The sequence below is a fragment of the Taudactylus pleione genome, unplaced genomic scaffold, assembly GCF_031769625.1.
Source record: "Taudactylus pleione unplaced genomic scaffold, aTauple2 ptg000053l, whole genome shotgun sequence".
Classification (NCBI taxonomy): Eukaryota; Metazoa; Chordata; class Amphibia; order Anura; family Myobatrachidae; genus Taudactylus; species Taudactylus pleione.
In genome coordinates, this window is record NW_028284455.1 from 40,634,520 (window position 1) to 40,653,628 (window position 19,109).

Consider the following 19,109-nt stretch of genomic DNA (forward strand, 5'->3'; position numbering starts at 1 on the left):
GGCTACGTGGAGCGGCTGGATAGCTGTGGGTAGACATTGGCAGCTGAGTGGCTACGTGGAGCGGCTGTAGAGCCGTGGGTAGACGTTGGTAGCTGGGTGGCTACATGGAACGGCTGGATAGCCGTGGGTAGACGTTGGTAGTTGAGTGGCTACGTGGAGCGGCTAGGTAGCCGTGTGGACATGTTGGTAGCTGGGTGGCTATGTGGAGCGGCTGGGTAGCAGTGTGGAGACGTTGGTAGCTGGGATGCTACATGGAGTGGCTGGGTAGCCATGCGGAGACGTTGGTAGCTGGGACGCTACGTGGAGTGGCTGGGTAGCCGTGTGGAGACGTTGGTAGCTGGGACGCTACGTGGAGTGGCTGGGTAGCAGGAAACACCTTTGGAGCACAGTGGGAAGGCTCACTTAGTAAAACTAAGAAACTAGTTGCACTGGCAACTTGTGTCAGCATTGGGGATCCTTTTATAGTAGATGCTGAGAGCTGCCAGGCTGAGAGAGAAGGAGAAGATTCCTCATTGGTGGAAAGGAGTCACATGGGCAATCCAAGATGGCCGCGCCCATGGACCGGAGGACAGCGCTTCTTGGATGTAACCAGCGGGGACCAGCGATCAGCAGGAGCCAGCATGGAAGCAGCACAGCAGCGAGACCCTCCAGAAGACAACAGAGGAGACCGCCCTGAGAGAGGAGTACGGTGCGGGAGCCAGAAGATAGCGTGGGTCAGCGCCCGCAAAGGTAAGCGCGGGGTCTGATTCTGGGGTCTCCAGAGCAGCGAATGACAGTACCCCCTTCTTCAAGAGTGGCCACCGGACACTTCCTTGGTTTATGAGGAAATTTCATATGGAACGCTTCGACCAGACGGGGCACATGGACATCGGAGGCATTTATCCAGATTCGTTCTTCCGGACCATAATTTTTCCAGTCGATGAGGTATTGAAGACGATTGTATCGACAACGGGAATCTAAGATTCTGTTAACTTCGAACTCTTTTCCTTGCTGTGTTTGAACACTAGAAGCTTTGGGAATGACCTTCTGAAATCGGTTTAAGACCAGTGGTTTGAGAAATATGGAAAGAGCTTGGAATGCGAAGGAATGGAGGAAGTTTTAGCTTGTAGGCCACAGGATTCAAGACTTTGATGATTGGGAATGGACCAAAGTACCGCGGGGCAAATTTAATTGAGGGTACTCGGAGTCTTAGGTTTCGGGTAGAGAGCCAGACCATATCCCCAGGTTGGAACTTGGGAACCGCTCGTCTTTGGCGGTCAGCAAATTTCTTGTACCGGGCTGAGGTTTTAGTCAGAGAGGAACGAACCTTTTCCCAGATGTTGAAGAACCGTTGAAGAGACATCTTGGTCGCAGGCACATCTAATATTGGAAGAAGAGGGAAATCTGGTACTCGAGGATGGTGACCAAAAACTGTACAAAAAGGAGTTGAGTTGGTGGACGTGTGATAATGATTATTGTAAGCAAATTCAGCCCAAGGAAGAAGTTCAATCCAGTCATCTTGGGAGGAGGAGACAAAAGTGTGCAGGAACTGTTCCAGGTCTTGATTGACCCTTTCGGTCTGACCACTGGTCTGGGGGTGATAAGCAGTAGAAAATTTGAGTTTAATTTGAAGGGCTGAGCAGAGTGACCTCCAGAACTTCGCTACGAACTGTACTCCCCTGTAGGAGATGATCTCTTGAGGAAGGCCGTGGAGCTTGAAGATCTCTTTTATAAAACTCTGGGCGAGTAGAGGTGCAGACGGAAGCCCAGTAAGAGGTACAAAATGAGCCATTTTAGAAAAGCGATCCACGATAACCCAAATGGTGTTGTGACCCCGAGATGGAGGAAGATCAGAGATGAAATCCATAGAGAGGTGAGTCCATGGCTTAAATGGAATTTCAAGAGGCTGGAGTTGACCGTGTGGAACCCGCCGAGGTATTTTGTGTTGGGCACATTTGATGCATGACGATACATTCAGATCTGATGTCCTTTTTCATCAAAGGCCACCAATAGGACCACTGGATGAATTAAAGGGTTTTATTCATACCCAAGTGTCCAGAGAACCGGGAAGCATGGGCCCAATGCAGCAACCTCTTGCGGAGTTCTGGAGCGACAAAAGTCTTCCCAACCGGGGGTATAGAAGATAATTTGGTAGAGGCGAAGAAAGCTGGATTTAGGATTGGTTGGGGCTGTTCCATGGGTAGATCAGGGTCGCTCGTCATGGAATGGGAGAGTGCGTCGGCTTTGAGATTTTGTGAGCCGGGGCGATAGGAGAGTTTGAAGTTAAATCTGGAAAAAAAACATTGCCCACCGGGCTTGACGAGGGTTTAAGCAATTTGCAGATTTAAGATAAAGCAGTTTCTTGTGGTCTGTAAAAATGGTAATGGGGTAGTGAGCTCCTTCTAGAAGATATCGCCATTCTTCGAGGGCTAGTTTCATGGCGAGTAGCTCTTGATCTCAGATGGTGTAGTTCTTTTCTGCAGGCAAAAACTTCTGGTAAAAGAAACCACAAGGATGAAGTTTTTCATCTTCAAACCGCTGGGAGAGCACAGCACTGACACCTTCAGAGGATGCGTCCACCTCCAGGATAAATGGCCGGGTGGAATCCGGTTGCTTTAAGATGGGAGCAGAGATGAAGGCTTGCTTAAGGAGTTGAAATGCTGAGGTAGCTTCGACGGGCCACTTAGTTGGATCTGCTCCCTTACGGGTGAGGGCTGTAATAGGAGCTACCAGTGTAGAAAAACCTTTCACAAACTTGCGATAATAGTTGGCAAATCCTAGGAACCTTTGTATGGATTTTAAGGAAGAAGGAAGAGACCAATCAAGAATGGATTGTAGTTTTGAAGAATCCATTTGAAGGCCTGTTCCGGAGATGATGTACCCCAGGAATGGTACACTTGAGACTTCAAACAGACACTTCTCTAATTTGCAAAAAAGTTGATTGGACCGCAACCTCAGAAGAACTTCTTTCACCTGCTCTCGATGAGTTTGGAGGTCTTGAGAAAAAATCAAAATGTCGTCCAAGTTAACGACCACACACTTGTACAAAAGATCCCGGAAGATTTCGTTGACGAAAAACTGGAAGACGGCTGGAGCATTACAGAGGCCGAAGGGCATAACGAGATATTCGTAGTGCCCATCCCTGGTGTTGAAGGCCGTTTTCCATTCATCGCCTGGACGGATACGAATTAAATTATAGGCCCCTCTTAGGTCGAGTTTGGTAAAAACTGTGGATCCCTTGACTCTATCGACTAACTCTGTTATGAGAGGAAGAGGGTAGCGATTCTTAATAGTTATTTCCTTAAGACCCCGGTAGTCAATACACGGGCGCAGCCCACCGTCTTTCTTTTTTACGAAGAAAAATCCAGCCCCGGCTGGAGACGTGGAAGGTCGAATGAAGCCTTTACTTAAGTTTTCCTTAATGTACTCCGACATGGCTTGAGTCTCAGGGAGAGATAGAGGGTAGGTTCGGCCTCTAGGAGGATTCTTTCCGGGAATCAGATCTATGGGACAGTCCCAATCACGATGGGGAGGTAATAGATCCGCGCTCTGTTTGCTGAAGACGTCAAAAAACCCACCATAAACTTTGGGCAGGTTATTAGAATCATGTTTGATGGAAGATCGGACAGGTACTACCTGATGAAGGCAGCCTTTGAAACAATTGGAACCCCAAGAGGTTATTTGCATGGTGGTCCAATCGATTTGTGGTGAATGTCTCTGTAGCCAGGGCAGTCCGAGGACTAAAGAATGAGAGGCTTTGGGAATCACTAGGAAGGACAGTTGTTCGGTATGGAGCACTCCAATGGTAAGTCTAAGTGGTGCTGTACGATGGGTGATGGTTCTACTAGTAATGCGACTACCCATCGATGGCGGTTAAAGTGATGACTCGAGGCAACGCTTCTATGGGGATTTGATGTTTCTGGGCAGAGTCCATAGTGACAAAGGGCCTAATTCAGACCCGCTCACGAGCGCAGGATGCTCGCAAGTGGGTCGATGGTGCCCGAATGCGCATGCGCACGATGGAGGGAGCTCGATCATGCACATGCATGAGACCCAGTGAGCGACGAGGAATCCGTCGCTCGGGGTCTTGCACCACAGGGGGGCATGCTGTCGATGGTGAGTGACAGCACGCCCCCTTTGGTGGGCGTGCCGGGGGCGTGGCTGCCAGATGGAGGCGTTCCCATGGGAACGCCTACCGTCTGGGTCCGGCCCCACTGACATCACTAGTGATGTCAGTGGGAGTGATTTTGGCTCTGATAGAGCCAAAATCACTCCAGGGCTTGAGGCAGCGAGACCCTACTGCAGGGTCTCGTCGCAAGCCCGATGGTGGCGATGGTCTCGACCATCGCGACAATCATCATTTACGCTCGCTATAGCTGTGGGTGGTAACCCACAGCTATGCGAGCTTCCAAGAGACCGCTCTAAGAACAGGTAGGAGGGCCCTGATTCAGAGCGAGCATTCTAGTCAGAGCGTCTGGCTCTGAATCAGGCCCAAAGTTCTCTGCTGCTCCAGAATCTAGAAGAGCTAATACAGCTTTGGAACCTCGAGGAAGCTTTAAATGAGCCTGGATGGTGGAATCAGACTTCCTATGTGATTCAATGGCAACTCCTAACTTAACCTCTCTGTCATAAGTTAGGAGGAGGCGTTTCCCGGACGATTAGGACGGATGGGACAGGATCTAACTAAATGTTGAGGAGATCCGCAGTACATACAGAGGTTTTGTCTCTGCCTTTTCTGTCGTTCCTCAGCCGATAGATGAGAGCGGTTGACCTGCATGGGTTCTTCACCCACAGGAGGAGAGGGTAAACGAAAAGCTGGACGTGGCCTTCTGCGATCAAGTCTGCCTCTTTCCAAGGCACGCTCCCTGTGACGAAGATCCACCTTGTTGCAAAGGAAATTAAATCATCCAAATTGGTTGGAAGGTCACGGGAAGCTAGGTCGTCTTTGAGTCTTTCTGAAAGGCCACTCCAGAAGGCAGCAATGAGAGCATCTTCGTTCCAATTGAGTTCTGAAGCCAGAGTTTGGAACTGGACTACATATTGACCAACGGTCCTGCTACCCTGACGGAGGCGTAGAATATCAGCTGATGCAGAAGTGGTTCTTCCAGGTTCGTCAAAGATCTTGTGAAATGTGGAAATAAATTCGGGGTAGTTGGAGAGCAAAGGATCCGACTTCTCCCAAAGGGACGAGACCCAGTCGAGTGCTTGGCCAGAGGGCAGAGAGATGATATATGCCACCCTGGTTCTGGCTGTCGGAAAATTGGCGGATTGTAGCTCAAACTGGATTTCGCATTGGTTTAAAAAACCCCTGCACAATTTGGGGTTGCCATTGAACTTGCTCGAAGGGGAAAGCTGAAGACGAGCAGGAGGTAGAAGCGGGGGAGCAGGTGGCACCACGGGAGGAGAGGCGGCTTGGGAGCCAGCGGGAGCGGGATGAGCCAATAAGGACTGAATGTTGTCCAAGCGTGATGATATATCTTGGATGAACTGGATCAACTGGGCCTGAGAGGTCTCCTGTCTTTCCAGACAAGATAGTACATCCTGCAAGGGATCTACCCCAGATCCTTGACCACTTGCCGAGTCCACTGGGCCAGTGCAAACTGTCACAATCGTGGGATTTAGAGGCTGTGTTCCCGGACTGGGCCTTGGACCTGTGCTAGTTGGCGCAGATGCTCGCTGGAGGAGACTTGGCTTAATAAAGTTCCTCCGCATGAGAGGGAGCAGTGAACTGCTGGGGAGTTTGAGTAGTGTAGAAGTAGCGTGGTGGCTTGGATACCACTTGGAAAGACTGGATAGCCTTGAGTGAACGTTAGGAGCTGGGAAGCTACGTGGAGTGACTGGATAGCCGTGAGTAGACGTTGGTAGCTGGGTGGCTACGTGAAGCGGCTGGATAGCCGTGGGTAGACGTTGGTAGCTGAGTGTCTACGTGGAGCGGCTAGAGAACCGTGGGTAGATGTTGGTAGCTGGGTGGCTACGTGGAATGGCTGGATAGCCGTGGGTAGACGTTGGTAGTTGGGTGGCTACGTGGAGCGGCTGGAGAGCCGTGAGTATACGTTGGTAGCTGGGTGGCTACGCAGAGCGGCTGGGTAGCCGTGTGGAGACGTTGGTAGCTGGGTGGCTACGTGGAGCGGCTGGATAGCCGTGGGTAGATGTTGGTAGCTGAGTGTCTATGTGGAGCGGCTGGAGAGCCGTGGGTAGATGTTGGTAGCTGGGTGGCTACGTGGAACGGCTGGATAGCCGTGGGTAGACGTTGGTAGTTGAGTGGCTACGTGGAGCGGCTGGGTAGCCGCATGGAGACGTTGGTAGCTGGGTGGCTATGTGGAGTGGCTGGGTAGCCGTGTGGAGATGTTGGTAGCTGGGACGCTACGTGGAGCGGCTGGGTAGCCGTGTTGAGACGTTGGTAGCTGGGATGCTACGTGGAGCGGCTGGGTAGCCCTGTGGAGATGTTGGTAGCTGGGACGCTACGTGGAGCGGCTGGGTAGCAGGAAACACCTTTGGAGCACAGTGGGAAGGCTCACTTAGTAAAACTAAGAAACTAGTTGCACTGGCAACTTGTGTCAGCATTGGGGATCCTTTTATAGTAGATGCTGAGAGCTGCCAGGCTGAGAGAGAAGGAGAAGATTCCTCATTGGTGGAATGGAGTCACATGGGCAATCCAAGATGGCCGCGCCATGGACCGGAGGACAGCGCTTCTTGGATGTAACCAGCGGGGACCAGCGATCAGCAGGAGCGGCATGGAAGCAGCACAGTAGCAGGACCCTCCAGAGGACAACAGAGGAGACCGCCCTGAGAGAGGAGTATGGCGCGGGAGCCAGAACACAGCGCGGGTCAGCGCCCGCAAAGGTAAGTGGCGGGGTCTGATTCTGGGGTCTCCAGAGCAGCGTGTGACACTCCTTCTCTCTCCTCCCAACTCTGTCCCTCTCTCCTGTCGCCACTGGAATGCCAGTCCTGTCTATAATCTACTCGTCCCTGGTCATTACAGCTTCATATTCAACTCCTTCAATCTCCTAGCCATCACCAAATCCTGGACTTACCCATCTGACACCACTTCTTCTGCAGCTATCTCCTTTGGGAGCCTCACATTCTTTCACACTCCCTGGCCTAAAGGTTGTCACAGTGTTGGTGTTGGGGTACTTCTATCATCTGGTCACTCCCACCAACTCATACCTTCTAAACTCTCCACTTCATTCTTTGCATTCAATGATCATATCAGTTGCCTTTTCCAACTTCCTCGAGTAGCTGCCTTTCCTTGTCCCCCTGGCCAAAACTCAAAATTCCATGTTAACTTTGCTTCTTGGCTTCTAACCTTGAAATGATCTCTCAAGACCCCTTTCTTCCTCAAAGCTTTCCAGCTCTCATCCTAACCCACTACTCCATGTTCCTTCCTCACAATCCAGCCCATCTGTGGCACCCCTGTTTGTCTGCCCCCTCCCCTTTAGAATGTAAGCTCTCATGAGCAGAGCCCTCTTCCCTCATGTGCTTCTCCCTCACTTACTCCTACTTTAATTTACAGCAGCACCTAACCCTTAGTTGCTAACGCCATGCTGCTTATTTAAGTGTTATACAGCAATGTATAAATTGTGTATTTGTCCTGTGTTGGTTGTACTGTTAATAAATGTTTTTCTTGTGTGCTCATTTGTCTATGTACTTGTCTTTTGTGTGCTCATTTGTTTATGTACTTTGTAAGGCGCTGCGGAACCCTTTTGGCACCATATAAATAAAGGATAATAATTATGCAGGATGCTATTTGTAGATGTCTTCTTACCATATAGATCTGATGAGATGTGACCATCTTCTTTGATTTTTAGTGAGATATCCAAGAAGGTGACCTTCTCCTTACTGGCTTTGTACGTTAACCTCAGATTGGAGTCATTTGAGTTGAGTTTGGCAAGGAATTCTTCAAAGAGTTGTAATTCCCCTTCCCAAATTATTAGGAGATCATTGATGTATCTTAGCCAAAGGGAGATGTGGTTTGTATAGCTGTTGTTGTCCTCATTAAATACCCACTGCCTCTCCCACCATCCCAGGTAGAGGTTCGCATATGTGGGGGCACACGTGGTCCCCATCACAGTACCTCATACAGACAAAGTAGTTCTTGGTGACTACAAAGTGTAATAATGAAATCAAATTTGTTGGCAGTCCTTGTTCCGATCCATACTTAAAAAGTATTCTACTGTTTGATTCCATAGTCATGGTTTATGCTCGTATAGAGACTTTCAACGTCGCAAGTAATGAGCCATGTGTTGTCATTCAGAATTATATCTTGAATTTTGCTCAGTACATCAGGTGTATCCCTCATATATGATGGCAATTCTACAACGTATCTCCTCAATTGGGAATCCAGAAATGTACTCGCATTATCTGTAAGGCTTCCCATCCCGGAGACAATCGGTCATCCGGGTGGGTTGTTTTCACCCTTATGAATTTTAGGTAATAGATATATGGTTGGAATTTTTGGGTAGTCTGTCTCTAGGAACTCACAGTCACCTTTAGGTATTGTACCATTACTTGTTGCCCTCTCAATAATCCTATTGTATAGTTCCAAAAAGTCACTGGTAGGGTTAAATGTTAATTTTCTGTAGCATGATCTGTCACTCAATTGTCAATTCAGCTCCTTTACGTATTCATTGCGGGACCACAGGACCACATTGCCCCCTTAATCCGATGCTTTGATTATAATGTCATCCCATCTCTGCATCTCTTTTATAGCCTCCCTTTCCTCCCTCTTTAAGTTGTATTCATATTCCTTGATTCTTCTTCTGTTGTTCTGTAACTTGTCTAAATCTTTGCTCACTAGGTCTATGAAAACTCAAACTTGTGGGCATATTGAAAAATCTGGTGTAAAAATGGATTTCCTCTTTAAAGGATTCATTAAGATTTCTTATGGTTCTGATAATATTATTATTAAATCAGATTACAAATTTTCTTTTATTGGTATGCCATTCAATTCCTCAAGAATAGAGATAGCTGCCAGGTGAAAAGACATTGGTAGTTGGTGTAATCTCGATATGATTTTCCTTAATCTTAAAGCACTTTTACATGCTTCGGAAGGTAATGAGTTGATGATCATCACACTTAGACAGTGTACTTACCTGTTGACAGACTAAAGATGGTGACATGGGTGTTCTCTTTTATGGGCACACAGCACACTATGACTATGAGTTACTCTGAAAGTATCCACTTTGTGATTTGCAGATCTTAGTGAATTTTACTCAAGAAAATTAGGAGTAACTTTTTGGAATATGTTCACCTGACTTGGCAAGTACACTGTCTAAGTGTGATGTATTCTATCATCAACTCATTACCTTCCGAAGCATGTACTTTATTAATTTCATGTAAGGGATATCTCTGGTGTTTTTTATTCTTTTTTTTTACATTTTCACTTTTAGGTTTGGAGTTTGCATGTTCTCCATACCGTACCCATGTTTTTTCTATCAGTTTTTTTCCCTTTCCCATCTCTTTCCGTTTCCCTTTCCATTCCCTGTATGGTTTTGGGCATCACAATGTTTTTCCTGCACCCTCACTTCTTGAATCTATACACTACGGGTGCTGTTCACTTTGCCTCTTGAACCTGTATTAGTATTCCACCTGTTCCTAACATGACCACTGGGAGTGCTGTGATCAGCCACACAGTGATGGTCGCATGCTGATGATGTCACACTCACAGCTCCCAGCGTGACACATGGGACACAGCACCTATCAATGTAGATCATCTGGTATATAGGTATGTACATTTGTGTATGTATTTGTGTTCTTCATAAAGGTCTATGTGACCGAAACATTGAACAAGGATTGACACAGCCTGTCAGAGTGATTCTTCTCTTAAAAGACCCATGAGTACCGCCATTGTATCCCTTCCTGTTGTCTGCATGAGGTTATTCATTAACGTGTAGGAGGGCACCTGGGCATTTTGCTTACCTGTTACAGTGGAGTGCCGGTATTTTGATTTGTTTATATATATATTATATATATATATATATATATAAAATGGTAGAACCTCCCAGAAAATCCTGCGTTTGCCCCTGCCCACATAGGATCGGTGTGACCCTGACGAGGCTCCGTGTGGCTTGGTGGGGGACCCCACAACTTAGTTCCCCCCGGGCCTTAATCCGACCCTGTGCATGACAAATGCATCCATTTAACCCACGAGACGGCACCCTAAAAATGAGAGTGGAGAATACTGTATTTTTTACACTGGTTCATTAAACTCTAATAAATCGCAAGAATGCACTCACCCAAGATATGCGGCTCCAATTAAACGCGTCAATTCACGTTAGTTGCGGCAAGGTTGTGTGACTTTTCTACAAAAGGAGACCTGGGAGAAGTGCATGAAAATGTGGGAAAACCATCCTGGACATCAAAAAGTGACAACTGAGATAGCAGGATCATATAGAAGGCTATTAATGGCCATAATGAAATACTGAAGGTTTTTAAAAAGGTGTCAGATGTGTGATTTTTTTTCTAACTTGTTATTATTAATGAAAAATTGATAGCAAGCGTCATACATCAAATTAAAGTCTTTCCAGCATTTTGGGGCTAAGAAAAATGTCTGTATAGTAGTGTTTCAGTGTTTTTATATAAGTTTCTAAAAAGTTGAAATCCCACAAAGTTGAAGTTAAAATCCCACATAATTTAACCCATTATTGAGCTTTTTAGAGAAAGTTACCTGAAAACTGGCATGTCTTTATTCACCAAATTATGCTATTTAAACTCCTCCAAGTGCGCGATTATGTATTGGGTGGGGTGTGCCAGAGGTCCTGACATTTTTATCTTATAATAAAATATTTCCCTACCTATTCATCTGCCCAGGGGGGTGCACACAACAAATGTGATTTTTTTTTTTTTCAAAATCAATGCAAGTCTGGAATTGAATTGCAAATTAAATTCGCAGTGCAAGTTTGCCATTACAAAAACAGCTCGCAGGACCCAACTTGCACCTAATTTGATTGACCCCCAACAGTAAAAGGCAGAGCCAGCAGCTGTAGCTCATGCTGAGTTTTGAAATTTGATGATTATTAAACAGAAAATCCCTAAAGGTGATATTATTGGAGGTAACATCATACCATTATGAGTTGTGTGGGCCCCCTCCAAGCCACATGGCACATGTGCCTACCCCCTCCAATCCAGACGGCGCCTGTGCAGCCCCATACAGAGCCTCTCTCACTTGATGTGTCTCGGTCGGCAGAGCTGCTCCTGGGTTCCCTCCTCAGCGTAACGGACGTGTCACATGACACTGATAAGGGGACTATGCAGACGCTCCGCATCTGTGCTGCATGCACGTTATGTGCGCTGATACCGCTTCTACCCCATGTATGATTGGGGGGTTGGGCGGTAAATGACAGAAATGATATGCACCCCTGTCATTATCGATGCTGCTATCTTGTAGCTATTAGGCAGGGCTATGTATGAATGGTCAGTTCACCTGACCGTTCTGCCTGCTGCAGCTGTCTCTATAGACAGCTGCAGCCTGCCAATGCTCTATCCCCACAGCAGGGACAGAGCTGTCCCTGGTGCGGTAGCTGCCGGCTCCAGGGCTGTACACGGGACCTCACGATGCCTGCAAGATCCCACGCATGCTCAGTGGAGCCAGCCAGGACTGAGACACCGCGCATCAGCACTAGGCTGATGCATTCTGTGCTCAGGCAGGGATAGCCGGAGAGGGGAGTTTTCACTCCCCCGCTCCGGCTGATGAGATGTTAATACATCTCATCATTAGTGCTTCCTGCTTTGCCTCGGTAAAGAGGCAAAGCAGGAAGCGTTAGAGCACCATGATAAGTGACGCTATAATACATCTGCCTCAGTGGTTCAGTGAAATAGAAGAAATAAGAAAAGTGTTGCATCTGCTATCAGCACAAGGATAATATTGTTCTGTATATCCACTTCATTATAGGGTGAGAAACCCCGACAACACATATTAAAAGATGCAGATAATAGGTCACAATTTAACCAGTTTTATAGTGTATACAGAAAGGTAGTAAAAAAAGAATGAATGCTTACAAATCGCTAACCGCTGCTACCTCCGTCAGGCCTGAGCAATAGATGAAGGTGAGCGGGTAGGCACAGTGGCTCTTTGAAATTGAGTGTAGATAAAAGTAAAGCATTGCATCTGCATTGCATCAGGGGTGCCAGTTGTGTGAGTTCCTAATGCGGCTGCATAAGTTTGAATGGTGAAGGTTTTGGAATATCTTCTATAGAAAACTTTCAACCTGCTGCTGGGCTATAGTGTGCATGCACATATTCACTCTTTTCCATCATCTATTTGCAGACTAAACAGAAAAAATGGAAAAGAATGTGTCAAAGGTACAAGTACAACAGTACAGTCACAGCAAGAAAGGACTTTATACCCCGCAGGCTTATTCTTGCTAGGGAAATGGCGGAGCAGGAGGCAGACACTAGTGCAGTGAGGGAGAAACACAGGTTTGACGAGCACAGGTTAGATGAGTACCTGTCCACACACTTACCAGGCTTCAGCTCATATCCCTCGGCAGCTCTGACAGTCAGGCAATACAGGTGAGAGAAGCACTCAAAACTCCTCCATCTTTCTACTCCTGTCTTCTGTTAGTCTGGATTTAATTATGAGTCTAAAAGGTGCGTACACACTAAACGAGTCGCAAAAGATGCGATGTCATCAACGATTTTCCTTGAACTCCCCTGGCACTCCCGGATAAACGATATATTGCATACACTGTGCAATCTGACAAACGATCTGACCAACAACCTTAATCTCATTAACAAGATTGCCAGATCTTACTGTATGCAGGTAAGATCTGAGGATACAACAAACGACCCGAGGGACCACGCTTCGGCATTGTTATCGTTAGTGGATACTGCACGATTTGTTGTTCCGATGCATCTAGTGTGTACACACCTTTACTTTAGTGAGCAATCAATGCTGGCTATACCAATCATGTACAAAATTGTATTGTTTGTGGTTTGCTGGTTAAATTCAGTAACAGATAATATTGTATGATTGTCAGTGTATATGTACTACAGATAATAAATGTATGTATGTAAAAGTAAGAATACAAAAAGAATATGTCTGCGCTATTGTTCACAAATACAATAATAAAAATTAATCATAAAATATCAATTTATTGCACATGTATCTAGAACTGCAGTTCCTATAAGCATTTCAATTGAACAACTTGATTACATAGGATACCCAGACAGTATCTGTATAATTAACCATATAACAATGGTAAAATATTGGCACAAGAATATTACTAGCTGTAAAACACATTGAACAAACGAATAATAAATTAATGTCCCACCATATGGTGGAAGACAAAATATGGGGAAAAGACAAACAGCAATTGTCTAAATCGAGTGGTGTTCACAATGTCCCCAGGGTTAAATGAATGGGATTCCCAAATGAACTCCTATTGAATGGAAACAAGTAGCAAAGTTTTGGATAATCCAATGTCATTGACATCCACAGTGTCCGTTGAATTGAGGGACACAATGTAGCACATGTGGATGTAAATGATAATACAACAGGCCGCTCACCAACAGCTCATGCAGCCCGAGGGGGTCCGTCTGCTCCGGCAGGTAACTGGCTCCCGATGGTGCAGACACACTGAATGCTGCACTGTGGAGTGCGTGCTGACACAGTGACAGCTAGCCGTAAGGCGTGATCGTCCCGGGGGGGTCCGTCTGCTCCGGCAGACTCCTGACTCCCGCTAGTGGGTAGGTGGTGGCTGTTACACCAGCTGATAGAAACTGAAAGGCGGGGTGGATCCGTCTGCTCCGGCAGGCTCCTGACTCCCGCTGATAGATTGCAATGGGTGATGGCTGTTAACAGCTGATAGCGGCTGATAGATAATTGCTGATGCAGTTTCCAAATGCAAACAGGAACAGAGGCAGTTCTATGTTATTCCCTTGATGCGTTTCTCCCCTCTCACAGGGGTTTTATCAAAAGGCTGAAGAAACCATTGTATCCATGGGTTCCTTTTTAAATTGTTCATAGCCAATCACCATTATTCATTTAAAGACTAATTGCATGCCATTAACTCATTATTCGAAGTTTATAATACATCTGAACATTTCTCAGTATTAAACACTTGCAGTTATTTAAAACATATATGCAAATTCTTTTGGTTGTAACTCTTGCTGGGTGAATGCAAAAAATTCCAAGAATATCAAACATCATAGATCATCCACTAAATATTTACTAATAGATCCCACATATGTACATGTAAAGGTATTTACCTTCTATTTCTATGAACCTAATGGAATCATGGTATTTGAAGTACAACTACATAAAAACCACAATCATAAAAATTAAATACTAAAAAATATATAAATATATACTACACAGAAACCCCGCAATGTGGGACAACTCCTCCACAATACTCCTGAAAATTAAAAGCATATGGATGGGTCCCCACTGCACATGAATATTAATGGATAAAAATAAATTTATTAAATGATAAATAAATGAATGATGAAAACGGAACCAAAACAGAAGAGATCAAAAGTCTAATTCAACCATTTTGTTTAGCCCATCTGGGTATAAAGTTCGTAATGTATGTATCCAATATGCCTCACGGATGCAAAGTTTGCGATATCTGTCCCCCCCTCTAGGAGTAGGGGGGATAGATTCAATACCTATATTATTATTATTATTATTATTATTATCCTTTATTTATATGGCGCCACAAGTGTTCCGCAGCGCCTTACATAGTACATAGAACTAATAAGTGAACAAGAAACAAGTAACTTACAGTACATTACAGTGCAGGACAAGGACACAACTTATATACATTGCTGAAATAGTGATTAAAGCACTCACAATAAGCTGCCGGGAGTTGGCGGTCCCGTGATAGGTGCCCTAATGGGGAGTAGAGAGTAGAAGAAAATGTAAAGAGAAGCACATGAGGGAAGAGGTCCCTGCTCATGAGAGCTTACATTCTAAGGGGAGGGGCAGACAGACAGGCGTGACACAGAAGGGGAAGATAGGAAGGAAAGAGCATGAGGTGGGTTAGGAGTGCTGGAAGGCCTTGATGAAGTAGTGGGTCTTGAGAGCCCGTTTGAAGATTTGTAGAGAGGTGGAGAGTCTGATAGGGAGAGGGAGAGCATTCCAAAGGTAGGGAGCAGCACGGGCAAAATCTCGGATGCGGGAGTGGGAGGAAGTAATCAGTTGGCAAGAGAGGCGGCATGCATTAGTTGAGCGAAGTGGGCGGGTGGGAGTGTGAAGGGAGAGAAGGTCAGAAATGTATGCGGGAGAGGATTTGGTGAGGGCTTTGTAGGTGAATGTAAGAACTTTGAATTGGCATCTGAAGGGGAAGGGGAGCCAGTGTAGGGCTTGAAGGAGAGGGGAAGCAGATATAGAACATCTGGAGAGGAAGATGAGCCGAGCAGCAGCATTGAGAACAGATTGTAGTGGAGAGAGGTGAGAGACTGGGAGGCCAGCTAGGAGAAGGTTACAGTAGTCCAATCTGGATATGACCAGTGAGTGGATGAGGGTTCTAGTGGCATCCTGGGTGAGGAAGGGTCTAATCCTGGAGATATTTTTTAGGTGAAAACGGCAGGACTGCGAGATGTGCTGAATGTGCGGTTTAAAGGAGAGGGAGGAGTCTAGGATAACTCCAAGACAGCACACTTTGGGGCTAGAGGAGATAGTTGTGCCATCAATAGATAACGAAATTGTGGAAAGTGATGTAGTGGAAGAGGGTGGGAAGATGATCAGCTCAGTCTTAGACATGTTAAGTTTAAGAAAGCGCTGGGACATCCACGAAGAGACAGCAGAGAGACAGTTGGAGATACGGGTAAGGAGCTCAGGGGTGAGCTCAGGGGTGGAAAGGTAAATTTGAGTATCATCTGCATAGAGATGATATTGGAGGTCAAAGGAGTTAATGAGTTCACCTAAAGAGGATGTATATAGGGAGAAAAGGAGAGGTCCAAGAACAGAACCTTGGGGAACTCCTACCTTTAGTGGAAGTGGAGGGGAAGAGGAGTCATGAGAGGACACAGCGAAGGAACGATCAGAGAGGTAGGAGGAAAGCCAGGAGAGGGCAGTTTCACGTAAACCGAGAGAGTAAAGGATTTGCAGGAGGAGAGGGTGGTCTACAGTGTCAAATGCAGCAGAGAGGTCAAGGAGAATGAGCAGAGAGTAGTGGCCCTTGGATTTGGCAGCAAGGAGGTCGTTGCTGACTTTCGTGAGGGCAGTTTCCGTGGAGTGGAGAGATCGGAAGCCAGATTGAAATGAGTCAAGGAGGGAGTGGGAGGAAAGAAAGGTGGTAAGGCGGTTGTAGACAATACGCTATAAGTCTCAGACCTTCAGGACTCCCTGAGTGTTCTATTCGAAAATGTCTTGAGACACTATGTGTGTCTAAACCATTCATTATATTCCTCCTATGTCCTAAAAACCTTGAAAGACTTAATGGAGTACTTAACAAGAGAGTTTTTTGAGGGAATTGATAAAATTTTATTCTGAATATAACCACATGTTATGCACCGTGACTGGGAACATTTAAAACAGCCAATAATTTTGGGTAACCAGTCTGTTTTTATAGATTGAGCTTCCAATATCTTTTTTCTCTTAAAGAAACTTGGAGCTAATAAATTCTTAAGGTTATCTGCCTTTTTAAATATTATTGTCGGTTTCACTTTTAACTCATTTTTCAAAAGTGGGTCTAAAAGTAATGTTTTATAATTCCTCCTAAAAATGTTCCCAATCTGATGTATATGTAAAAGTAAAGTGGATGGAGTCAGTACATAAAAATGCATTATTCATTGGTATTTAGTATACACAGTCTCTGAGCTTGGAAAATGCAATATATATCTATTAGGTATAGAAAAACAGTATATACTGTTGTGTATAGGCAGGGTTGTGTCTAGATTCCCTTTCATTAATGTATCTGGATTTGACATTGAGAGAGGGCAGAAGTGCGGTTCCATGCCCTTAAAGTGCTGGTATTTTGTTCCAAATGTAGTACTATCTGCCCACCAACAGTAGAAACTTGTACCATTGCGGGCTCACTTTCCTTGCCACACTTCGGGCAGGTTACTTTTCCCAGTGTTAAAGAAATTATGCAAAAGAGTCAGTGGTATCACTGCACATCTCCACATGGTGATACAAAATAACTAATTAGAGTAGAGTCGAATGTGTGAATCATACATACGTTTAATGCATTTAAAAGTAAAATGAATAAAAATGGGATGTAGTTATATTACCGCCGCCCGTAATGTCAGCCGTTGAAATCCCAACGCTGAAATCCCAACTCCCATCTTTAGCCCGACAATGAAATCCCGGCGACTGGCATCCCAAACTAAGGTAAGCAGGGATTGTTAGCGCAAGGGGGGGGGCTTAGGGTTGCCCCCCCCAGGGTGGTTTAGAGTTAGGCTAGAGGGAGGGGTTGTTAGGGTTAGGCATAATTTGTAAATGGCATTACGGTGTGTGGCATAATGTGTAAAGGGCATTACTACTGTGTGTGGCATAATGTGTTAGGGGCATTATTACTGTGTGTAGCATAATGTGTAAGGGGCATTACTACTGTGTGTGGCATAAAGTGTAAGGGGCATTACTGTGTGCGGCATAATGTGTTATAAGGGGCACTACTGCTGCATTGCCTAATGTGTTATAAGGATTACTACTGTGTTATATGGCACTACTACTGTGTCGAAATGGAGATACTATTGTGTGGTCACACCCCTTCCCAGCGAGAGCACACTCCTTTTTTTGGGCACGCCATCGGTGCGCCCTCTCCCTACTTCAAAATGTGTAGGGGGACACTAATGTTCTTAATATACACAGGACACCAAAATATGTACTTACGGCTCTGCTTTGGTGTGCACAGATGTATCCTCTTTGTTCAGCACCCCTGCCCTAAAAAATTCCTACAGTGACTACTATCTAATTCTCTACAACTGCTAGGCTAGGACTTGGTCAATTGGAAAATGCCTTCCGTTTTCTTTGTGTGTGACCTAAACTAATGTAGTGCCAACTTTACCTAACAGAACCAAATGTCTGCCTATGGCACATGTTTGAATCCCTTGCAGGATGAGCTTTGTTCTGTGTATTTTAATACAGAGAATGATATATTGTTGTATTTTTTAATTATTAATGTTGTTAATTTTATTTGTAAGAGCATAGACTAGGTAGGAGGAGCAGGAATAGTAAGGGGAGGAGTCTATATCTGGGGCCAGATGCTGACACCGAGGTGGGCCTATGTGCTTGAAATGCCACATCTGCTTCAACACCCGTTCACTTTAACTGGAGAAACCAGCTCCCATTAAATACAGCGGCGCTGCACAGCTTGATCTGTATTAAGGACAGCTGAGGATAACATATCAGCACAGCAGGAGCCAAGGGAGATGGTATGATTGTTTGTTCCTAGCCATACTTGCTATATCATTAACCTATTTCACTGGAGAAATTGGCATCTTATTTTGCTCACCGCAACGCTATATTACCTGACCTGTACAACGGATAGGTACTGCGTTTTTTCAATATTCGGCTGGCAAGTCAGTACATGACATTTAACTGTTGTATGGTGGACACATGATCAAAATTCTAATTGGACTGCTCTGGGCATTTCACCTTCTGTATTGATTTCAAATATTCATGCCATATCATGCACAAGTAGCAAAGTGGTTTTTAGTGTAGATATATATATACTCAATAGAGGTTTATTGTTTTGTGTATTGTATATATTGACTAATGTGAGTTGTATTTGTCTGTAGATTATGTGTATTTTTAATTGTGAACAAATATCAGATTAAAAATTAATATATTAACATATTAGTACAAATTTCCTATTTTGGAGCCATGACTGATTTATGTATGCATGTGAAGTCTGCTATCTTGCAGTAGATTCCTTTATATTAGCGCAGTCTGATGCAAATTGCATTCTATGTGCTTGAAATGCCAGGGCCTATTTTTAGTCCCAGTCTGGCCCTGCCTCTGGTTCACATCCTCCGGATGGTTTGTCAGGATCCGACAGGTGTATGGGGCCTTCCCAGTAGTAGTAGTGTCAGGCTGTTTATTAGAGCCGGCAAATGCAGCTACCGGTATGGATGCGGAGGTTAAAAAATCCAGCAATAACCTGCAGGAATCAAGGTGATTGGCTAATACAGGAGTAAGTGCAATTGTTCAACCATCCCACCCTCTAATACGTTTAGTTACAGAG

General features: G+C 45.3%; 1 protein-coding gene across 1 annotated transcript in view; it reads left to right on the plus strand.

The window, feature by feature from the left end:
* Positions 1–12,349: 12,349 nt before the first annotated feature.
* Positions 12,350–19,109, plus strand: part of LOC148535392 (acyl-CoA dehydrogenase family member 11-like) — a 670,105-nt gene continuing 663,345 nt past the window's right edge. The window contains exon 1 of the mRNA XM_088463865.1: positions 12,350–12,489. Within this exon, the coding sequence (XP_088319991.1) occupies positions 12,350–12,489 (140 nt within the window). The remainder of the gene's footprint in view (positions 12,490–19,109) is intronic.